The 10,704-nt window shown below is 43.4% G+C and overlaps 2 protein-coding genes across 2 annotated transcripts in view; one reads left to right on the plus strand and one right to left on the minus strand.

Moving 5' to 3' along the window:
- The window catches only part of LOC136447713 (coadhesin-like), a 5,441-nt gene extending 481 nt beyond the window's left edge, over positions 1–4,960 (plus strand). The window contains exons 2-6 of the mRNA XM_066446759.1: positions 967–1,011; positions 1,389–1,559; positions 2,033–2,227; positions 3,121–3,291; positions 3,966–4,960. Of these exons, the coding sequence (XP_066302856.1) occupies positions 967–1,011; positions 1,389–1,559; positions 2,033–2,227; positions 3,121–3,291; positions 3,966–4,276 (893 nt within the window). The 3' untranslated portion in view covers positions 4,277–4,960. The remainder of the gene's footprint in view (positions 1–966; positions 1,012–1,388; positions 1,560–2,032; positions 2,228–3,120; positions 3,292–3,965) is intronic.
- A 1,351-nt stretch (positions 4,961–6,311) lies between these two features.
- LOC136447724 (cytochrome P450 2U1-like) lies at positions 6,312–10,393 on the minus strand. Its single transcript, XM_066446770.1, has 5 exons — positions 10,114–10,393; positions 9,240–9,526; positions 8,809–8,997; positions 8,055–8,190; positions 6,312–7,376 (listed from the first exon to the last, which is right to left on the minus strand). The coding sequence occupies exons 1-5, from the start codon at positions 10,175–10,177 to the stop codon at positions 7,195–7,197; spliced, it is 858 nt and encodes a 285-aa protein (XP_066302867.1). The 5' UTR covers positions 10,178–10,393; the 3' UTR covers positions 6,312–7,194.
- Between the last annotated feature and the right edge of the window lie 311 nt (positions 10,394–10,704).

The following is a 10,704-nucleotide window of genomic DNA, read 5'->3' on the forward strand; positions in this document are numbered from 1 at the left end:
ACAGTTTAACTCTGATGAATCTGATTCCCAACGTTGTAGTGTAAAACTCAAGTAGCGTTGAAAGTACAAAGCGCCAAGCAAGGTTGCAACAGCTAAGGGGAAACTTTGGTGACTACAGTACAGTAGATATCCTTGACCTGAGCAAACCTGGGAAAGGAAGTGCCACAGGTCATCAAAACAACTTCCGCAAAATGTATTTGTTGTGTGTGTAGATTGAGAAACACCGGGCTAAGTGTGTATTCAGCATTGTATGTGCCTCGGACCCATTCTCAGGTTGGGAGATTAAACCACTTCAAGTGAATTATATGGCACTTATTCCACGAAGACAACAGCTAAGGGGAAACTTTGGTGAAACCTGGGAAAGGAAGTGCCACAAGCAGTCAACAAAAACAACTTCCGCAAAATGTATTTGTTGTGGGTGTAGATTGAGGAACACCGGACTAAGTGTGTATTCAGCATTGTACGTGTCTCAGACCCATTCTCAGGTTGGGAGATTAGACTACTTCAAGTGAATGATATGGCACTTATTCCACAAAGACATAAACATAACGACCGTACCTGTTACACTGCTGTCCCCGGTATACATTAGTGCATTGGCGATAGAAAAGTTTGATACAGAAAAATTCACAAGGAGACGTTCATATCGTTTGAAGTTGTTGATAGTATAATTTGTGCTGTAGTAGCTAGGATGTGTTATACCCACAAATAGGCATACACGTCACGGAGACCTTGAAGAAGTCTTACTATATATGGTCTACAGTAAGTGAAACGTGATACCCCGTAGACCGGCCGCCATCTTGAATATTTGTTCAAGGTTAAAGTCCCTCTTGTTGTTTAGCTACAAAAAAGCAAAAAAAGCACTAACATGAGGCTATTTTTAAGTAACATCCGTGTTTTTTCTTTATCTCCTCTTGTTTCGGATCAAGCTTCTGTTGATATTGATAAAAAATACTTTGTTTTTTTAAGGGCTGGCGTGTGTTCCGACCAGTCAGCCCTGCACAGGAAATTGTGGTAAGTCTTTTATGTCAGGGGTTGTAGAAAGTTTATATCAGCACAGTTACTTGTTCTTCAAGGTTGCAATCTTTTTGTTGGAGAGGGGGGGTCTTTGCATTGCTAGTAGGTTGTCATGTGTGTGGCTTCATAAGTACATGTACTTAGTTGATCAAGTATGAGAGAATAGTGAAGACAGCGTTGAAACTACTGTGACTGAGAGAACAAATGAACGTTTACTTTTGGCTTCTGCGAATCATTTTCTATCGCGTAGATCTAAAACTACAATAGAAATTTATAATCCACAACATTTCGAATACTTAACGGTACTGCAATGTGTGCAACGTAATCATTTGAACACGTTGGCTATCATTATACACTTTTTCTTCAATTACCAGTCCACGGTGGATGGACAGACTGGACGGAGTACACTGATTGTTCGGTAGACTCAGGGACGGGGAAGCGAGTCCGGACCAGAACCTGCACCAACCCCGCCCCGGCCGGCGGCGGGAACTTCTGCGACGGCGACACCTTCGAGGTCCTGGATTGCTCGGGAGACACCTGTAGTGGTAGGTGCTGTCCATCTCTCCTCCCTTGAAGTTCTCTCAAAATCGATGGAATGCTTTATTTTCATATTTTCCATGTCGGGATGATAAACCCTATCACAGTCTAATCTACAGTACCACTCCTGGTCGCCGCGAAAAAAAGTGGCATAAAACACCGCCAAATTGCCAAATTTCACTCCTTTCAGCATCGCAGATCGCAAGAGGCTCACAATGGGGTTTGAATTTTCTAGGCTTCATTTTACTCACGTTACAAAATGCGACCATTTAAGTATGTAAATACAATCATATAACTCTTGACTGCACCCTGTCTCTCACCTTCGATTATCGGTATATGATATACAAAGCGTTGCTATATTGTCAACATTGTCTTTAACGATTGTCCTTATCATCATCCATGCTCTTAGCCTTAGGGCAACACTTTGCAATAAACTAACAAATGAAATTAAGCCTTCAACGTTCAATCTACCTTTGTACAGCCGGTGACTACCAGTGGTCGGCGTGGTCGGACTACACGGCCTGTAGTGTGACGTGCGGGTCCAACGGGGTGCAGACCCGGACCCGGACCTGTACCTGCACCACGACAAGCAACCCCGCCGCCAATGCCACGGAATCGTGCGGCGGAGACAGCGAGGAACGAACCGACTGTACCGCAACTGTGGCCCCGTGTCCTCGTATGTACCATATTTGTTTTATCCCACAAACTTTCAGCTATAACTTTATTTTTATTTTCAGAGGTGATGTTTGATGTTAGCTACTTACTAGAGTGCATCACCGCTGTGTCCGGTACATTCTTTTGTTGATTAAAAAACACAAAACACTTTCTTTCTATCTATGAGTATTTTCATCCTCATTTGAGCGAATAAAAGGACAACTGTAACAACAGGTATAAGGTCACCTTAAAGCTATAGCATATCCCTGTCTTAGTAAAAAGTTGATACTGTTACAGAAGACTGCCCCGCCCCACATCCTCCTATTCCATTTTTCACACAGATGGGACTTTCTGCGTAGTCAGCAGTCTTCCAAACATCAACTTTTGTAAATTGAATAAAAGACTCTTTGTACACAACCGCCAAGTGTTTTATTCGGTGACTGTCACCGTCACCTTTCTCATGACAATTCTGACTCACTTTGCACTGCAGCTATAGGTGTCGCTGCTTACAGATGCGGTCCCAAAACTTGGTTGTCTTTTTATTCAGTGACTAAGCCCCTATCTCACTGGACTCGCGGCACGTTGGCGGCGTCGCTGTGTCCTAAACTGGATTTGTGTTACCGTTGACTTCATCAAGGGAATACCATGCAAAATTTTTAAGTATGACTGAAAAGACAACAAAACACACAAAGCGTAAAAATAATTCGTTTTCATCGATGAAAATCGCTAAGCGGTTTGTGAAATCACCTGATCGCAGCGGGTTCGCCAACGTGCCGCGGGTCCAGTACGATAGGGGATTTACCAACCTGTTGAAACTATTCACGGATCTGAATTCTTTACCTTGTTAACTGAAGGGACTACCCTAAAGATTGATGAATAAATAAATAAATCTGACGCGCGTTTTCCCCGATTTAGAGCACGGCGGCTGGTCGTCCTGGGCTGCCTGGACCAGCTGTCCCGTGACGTGTGGAGGAGGACGGTTGTGGCGGGAGAGAGAATGTACGAACCCGGCACCTGCTTACGGTGGAAACAACTGTACAGGCGTCACTCACGAAACTGCCGACTGCGCCACCGCGGACTGCCCCAGTAAGTGGTATCTTTATAAGCATGACGTCATGAAAATTCACAATGGCCTAGATATGTTGTTTTTGAAAGGCTAAGAAAGACACAAGAGGTGTGCATTTGAGACAAATAGAAGCCTACCTTAAACGTTTCAATGCACAGGGCACTCCTTCTTCTAATTCTAACGAAAGTTTATATGTGAAGGTAAATAACATTGTGGAGATTTTGTACGCTATTTCCGTGCACAAAGTAAAGCTCTTACCAACAAGCTTTCAATCAAACAAACAAGTTGAAATGACCCGAAGGCTATGTCACGTGAACTGAACGGGAGTGTGACGTCAGCAACGGGTCAAAGGTGTCCGGCAGTCCGTATCGGCCCCCGTCTCGGTTGAGGGATGCTTGATGTTTCTGTTTTTTATTGTTTTGCTTTTTCAAAGAAACACACAGCAACTTTATCATAGTAAAATAAAAGCAAACACTATAGGAGAAAATGGTTTCCTTATTAAGTCACAGTGTTTCCAACTATGTATCAGACATTTGCATTAAAAAATGATCAGAGAATAATCTGCATCTACATTCTTACAAATATACATCCAAGTTGCATAGCTATTCAATATATCTAAAGTATGCTCTAAGTTTGTATATTTTAGGCGAAACCAATTAAATTTTGTTTTGATGTTTCTGTTCCCTTTCCCCAGCTGAAGTTAATGCGACAGACCAGGACAGCGCTCTGACGTCACGCGAGATCATTATCCTGTCTACCCTGCTGCCGATCGTCATCATCCTGATGGTGACGTTAGCGGTGTTCGTCACCCTGTGGCGCGGGGCCAAGAACGCTGCTGCCGTCAGTCCGTCCATCGGCATACGGCAAGGCCCGTCTACTGCCGGTCCCATCCCACCACAGGCGGCCGGCGGGAGCCACGATTACATGGGGGCCTGTCTGGAACACGGTTCCGAACACCCATTCAATGAGAAATACATGAAAAAGCCACCCCCGTATTCTCCTTAATTTTGAGGGAAGAGAATTGATATCTTAATCACGAAGTCTACTTTCATGTTCAGAATTGCTTTGACGTTTGTATATATATGTCTCGCTTATTCTGATCTGACAGGAATCCTGCTATTAACAAAGTGTATCATTTAATGTTGTATGCGATCGACGTTTAAGAAATATACCTCGCTGATCCTGTTATTAAATCAACAAGGTGTATAATCTAATATGGCATGCGAATGTTAATGTAAATTGTCACTGTCACGTCTGTGTCACTGTACAAAATTGCCCTATACATTAGTAACACATCATGATGATATGGTTAAAGAATTCATATCATCATATACCTTATCTTGCAACCCTTCTATTTTTTGTCCGTTCCCTTCCATCTTCTTTAGGTTGGGTAGCCAATATCAACCTGTCGATGAATCTTGAGAGGATTGTTCGACTTGTTGTCAAGATGCATATTACTAAATTTAGTAAGCTTGGGTGAAAATTGATCAATTTGTTGTCACGATAGACTCTTTATCTGTAAGATTTTCCAAATGTGTACAAATTATGGTATCATAAACTGTCAGGATTTTTTTAAGTGTTGTCGAAATCTGGACTCGCAGCATACCCCAATCGTTTGTAAAGTTTAAATTCAGAACACGCTATATTCTTCGGAAGTTCTGTTTGACATGAATAAATGGATGTGTTTTACCTGTGTCTTGTAACAAGAATGGCGAGTCATTCAAGTTCAGCGGTTACCATTATTGGACATTCCATATTTACGTATTTGCTTGAAAGCAGAGTCATCCAAGCGGCAATATTGTACTTCATCCAGGCGCACCTACCATTGGGAAATCCCGGTACAAAACCTTTCGCCTTGCTCAGTCAGGAATGTTGTAAGGGAACCGGTTTGGGTCACTACGCACGTGGCTATGTATTACACTTCTTTATTGGCACAACAAAACAATAGAGACTTCTCAATGACTTCTACAGCTACTTGCACGGATACACAAAAGTAAAAGCAATGATTTTGAAATAGTAAATACATGAGTATGTTAGCATAAGGGGTTTAACAATCGTTTACATTACGAGTTATAACTTTTCTTACGGTTTTCACACACACACAGGCGCGCACACATAAACAATACATGCACATACACATGCAAACAAACATGCACATGTACGCACACACACATGCATACACATACACACAAACGCACACACACACACACACACACACACACACACACACACACACACACACACACACACACACACACACACACATATACACACGCACATCTAGTGTTACACTAGGAAGTTGGTCGGATTTTCCTTTCCGTACGCTTGAGAGAGTAGCGTTGTCCCTTCCACGCCTGCCTGCTGACGCCGTCGTACCCCTCATGAGTGCCCAGATGGTACAGTCCGTTCAGGTTGGAGTGGTGGCAGTACCCGTACCACCAGGCGCCCTTCAGCCCCTCCGCGCAGCTGTGAGGGTGCTCATCGCTGTCCCTGTCCTTAGTGCTGAACGGGCGCCCGTTGTGGTAAGCCATGCTGTCTCCAGGGGTAGAGGAACATATTAACTTCTCTGCGACACACGCGCGATCATCAGCCTTGCTGTTATCAGGATCCGGAGTGATTCCGTCAATGTGGATTACAGGGTTGGATTTGCTGATATTGGCTATTGACTTAATGTCCTTGTGCCAGTTGGCTGGGTCATGTCTCCTTAGGTTATGCACCTTACCACTAGCACTGTAGAAGGTCTTTCTTGCATGTCGGATTTTCGCCTGTAGTTTGTTACGCAAAGTTTTCCATTCTATCATCATTCCATTGTGGAGAGCACTTTGACGTAGGGATATGAGGTGAACTTAACAAGGGGATGATGGATTTGGAAGGGGATAATGGATTTGGAAGGGGATGATGGATTTGGAAGATGTTTTGAATGTTTGGTGATGATTGACAAAATCATGCAAATCGGATCGTAATCTGTATGGCTAATGAGGTGGGTGTGCTACATTGAAAAGACCACCACAATAAGCAACAAAACAGCAGGCTGTTCAAGTTGAAGGAATATAGTTTATTCTAGCCCTAGATTTCACCCTGATTTCTAGATCTGTTTCCGCTTTTGAGTCTTTTCTAAATCTCTCGCTCTTTTCATGAAGTTATGGAGACGTCGCTGCTATATAATGTAACATAACATGATATGATATAATGCAATATGATATTGATATTGATTAATTCAGATGAATAATAAACCTAACTGAGCTGACACTAGAACCAGACTGTCAATAAATCCACATGCCGTATGATAACTGAAAATACTACACATCATATTAATGACATCAATGTAAAATCACTGACTTGTTTAGCTTTTTAACCATGGCAACTGCTAGAAAGCTGAGCATATGATTTCCTAATAATACATTATCAAATGTACATCTTATAATGTAAATATAGTTGATCAGTACTAGTTAGATAGATAGTACATGGGTATGGTACCAATTTCGGTACTTTGATTTAAGTTGAGTCATCAGAATGTAACTGAAGCTAAATACATTAAATTCTAAAATGGTAATTATAACACCAATTAATAATATCGTGAAGTAATATAGTAACATTGTCCGGACATCAAAATGTTAGGGTAAAACAGTACTGGCATAACACCTACATACATTACGGATTCTGTGGAAATGAAAGGTGCACCTGAAAGTGCGAGCAGAAATGATATGTATTACAACGATGTTTTATATTGCCCCCTTTCTGTTAACCATATATGCAGATGTTTTCAAATCTGTGACACAATCTAGAACTAGTGTTTTGTTTAGGTCGGAACCTTCATACATTTTACATTTTTAAATTATCCTCTTCTCATACATCATCCTCTTCTCAATCTCCTGCTAATCATGGATATCACAGGGATCACTACGCATTTTCATTCTTACGTATCAGCGAGAAACGGCACAAAGTTTGAAAGGTGCAGGTGCCATGCTCAGAGACTTGAAGGTCCCTTCGGTGGAAGGTGTAGGAGCGCCCTCTGGCACCTTCAGTGTGAAGTGCTGCAGGATGGTGGAGAACAAGAGGAACAGTTCCATCTTCGCCAACTGCTCACCTAAGCAGTTTCTACGGCCTGAAATTTAAAAAAAATGAGGATTAAGTTAAGTTTTATCAATGCAATGCAAATCTTAAGTATTGAAGTCAACCTGTCCAAAAGAAGACATGTTTCGAATTTCACCAGGAATATACAGCATAATGTTGTTTATCATCACCACAGTCGATACTGTTGATTTGGTTGGCATGTTTGAATATCTATTTATAAAACATAAAACAACAATGTAGCAACATAAAACATACACTTCACTTGTTTGTGAACAATTAAGAGATCATCAGGGGGGGAAATCATGGGTGACTTCGCAGAGAAACAATCTGGGACACCCTCCTCTAGCATGCGTAGTGCTGATCCTACCCGAGGGTTTGCCAAGCATTTGCCGAGCGGGAACAGCACTGCTAGAGAGGGTGGTATGAGAAGTACCTGCAGAAAATGGTAAGAACGACGGCGGGTTGTTCACAACCTTGCCGTTACGTCCTTATATAGTTACCTGGCTAATACCGGCAGAGAATGGTAAGAATGATGGAGAGTTGTTCACAACCTTGCCGTCCTTATATGATCTTATATAGTTTCCTGCAGAGAATGGTAAGAACGACGGTGGGTTGGTCACAGCCTTGCCGTTCTTACATATAGGTACCTGTAGAAAATGGTAAGAATGCCGGTGGGTTGGCCACAACCTTGCCACCCTTATACAGTTACCTGTAGAGAAGGGTAAGAACGACGGTGGGTTGTTCACAACCTTCCCGTCCGCATCCAGGAACCGGCTGGGGTCGAAGACTTCCGGGTTGGGCCAGGCTACAGGGTCCATGTGGACGGACCTCAGGTTCGGAACCACCTTATATGGTTCGGAAAGAAAACAAAACAGCTGTCAGTTTTGTGCGATCTCTGATCAACAGTTCAATAATATTGTATTTCATATGTCTGATAATCAATAGTGTCGTTGACATAAACATATCAATTCATAGTTTTGGTATAAGATCTGTTCTTCTAGTTCTTTCCTTTAGTCACTGACGAAAGAAAGCGGATACTGTCTGAAACGTCTGACTGTTTCAAAATTTTATCCAGTTGCTTGAGTAACAAAGATTACATATTCTGAATGGAGTTTAAACTGTAAACGCCAACACAATAAATTGCAAATTTTCGACTGGTCAGCTACAGTCTTTGTCAAGGAGTGAACAATCCACTGCTACTGTGACGTCACGTTATGCAGATGAGACACGCGACTCGGTGAGCAGTGGATCATGTGTTGCAGAAAGTCTATGGCGCCCCCCGTCTCTGTTGAGGGATGGTTGTAAAGAAGCACAGAAGTAGTCGATTGTTCACTCCTTGACAAAGACTGTAGCTGTTCAGTCGAAAATTTGGGTAAGTCCCATTTATTGTGTTGGCGTTTACAGTTTAAACTCCATTCAGAATGACTTCTACCAACACAGATGAACTTTCAAGTAAAGATTACATATGTTCCCTCCGGAATGTGGAAACCTCCAAGGCAGGTTGACTCAGCTGTTTTGCGACCGAACAGCACAGGACCGATGTGGCGGATGCGCTGGGCTTCCATGATGGTGGCGGTGGTGTAGGGAAGCTGGTCTCTGTGCGCCAGACTCGGCTTGGTGGCGCCAAGCACACTGTCAAGTTCAGCCTGGACCTGGTAGACGCGAGAAAACAAACAACAAACAAACAAACGCGAACATTGCAAGACTTATCTAAATGTACGATTAGACTACAATGATTCTTATCTTTTTCTATTCAGCATAAAAAGAGTGTCCAAAATAAAGTCGTATCGACAAAATATGACTGAACAAGATATGGGATGTCAAAATCCTTTTTCGGGAAATGTGTACCAATTGCAGTAATCTTCTGATATAACGTTTATTGATTCTCTCTAACCTTCTGCTGTACATCCGGGTAGAGGATCATGTAGAGTATGGCCCACGTCAGCGTGGCGGCCGTGGTGTCCGTCCCTGCAATGAAGAGGTCCTGAAGAATGTACACTACGCTCTCTTCATTCAGCCAGGTGCCGCCCCCATCCTTCTGGTTCCGTTGAAGCAGACAGTATCCTATGAAGTCTCGGGGATCCTCCGGGTCCAGGTTCAGATGGTGTCGTTCTATTTCTTCTCGGATGAACTGCTGTAATTTCTTGGAATGGAGGCGTACTCCCGCGGCTGGATCTTGAACTGTGTTTTTTCAGAAGAAACAATTCTCTAAAAATGTGGCAAATTTCGTACTTATCCTTCTAAAACGTGTTCCATCATATGTCCTTACTTGAAGGAGGTTGAGTCTTTTTTTAACGAACTCGCTCATCTATTAAAGCACTGAACTATTTGTTACTGTAGCAGCTCGAGACGAGCATTACTTCACTGACCCATTAGGAGAAGGATGGGTTACGAAGGCTTCTCGGGAAATTCCCTACCCCATTTAGGCCGGAATGTTTTGATCCACTCACATCGGGGCATGCCCCTACTCTTTTTTGAAAGATGTGGTGGGTTCTTTTACGTGCTCAAGGTGTGACACGGGACCTCCATCCAACGTACTATCCGAGAGACGTCCCTAACCGAAGCGAGGTACTCATTTTAGGTACTCCTTCGTGAAGTGAGGAGTCTTACGAGTGTCCCTCTCTTCGGCCTCTGTTTCTATATACTGCATGTTCGATGCATGATGTAAGTTATATGGTTACTTGCAGCTCTCTCTACCCCCCCCCCCCCCCCCGTGTCGGTTACAAAAGTTTCAGCGTTATCAATCAATCAATCAACCACATAGTCACCTTTAGGGATGTAATGAACGAAAGGAAGTTGCCATTTGACCATCTCAGCTCCAAGTTTCGCCATCGTCGTCTGCAGGTGCTGGAATCTGGTGTCCCCGTAGTCAAACCGTTTGCCGAAGACCAGGGCGCAGATGATGTTCCCTGCGGCTGTTGCCAGGTCGGTTGAGACAGCAAACGGCCTCCCGCTGTAACTGGAGATCTTTTGAAGAGGAAGAAGTTAATAGTCTGGGGGGAGATTCTCAGAAGATAGCCTCCATAGCAGGCTCTCTGGGCCTTTTGGGGGCTTATGATACACTTTTGCTAAAGACTTCTTTTTGTACTGGGTCGTTTGTGCAGCCAGCCTGTAACCATTTGGCCCGGTTTCGGGCTGACTGCACAAACGACCCAGTACAAACCGTTTTAAGTGGCGTCGTGTGGGGCAACTGTAGAGCACGCGGCTGTCAAACAATGGGTCCCGGGATCTAATCCCAGGTGTAACCAGAGACATGTCCGAACTTGCGCCCCGACGTTGTGCCCTTGGGAAAGGCACTTAACACGACTTTCCTCACTTCACTCAGGTGTAAATGAGTACCTAGATCATCTAGGGTTAGG

Source organism: Branchiostoma lanceolatum, chromosome 1 (assembly GCF_035083965.1).
Source record: "Branchiostoma lanceolatum isolate klBraLanc5 chromosome 1, klBraLanc5.hap2, whole genome shotgun sequence".
NCBI classification, from domain to species: domain Eukaryota; kingdom Metazoa; phylum Chordata; class Leptocardii; order Amphioxiformes; family Branchiostomatidae; genus Branchiostoma; species Branchiostoma lanceolatum.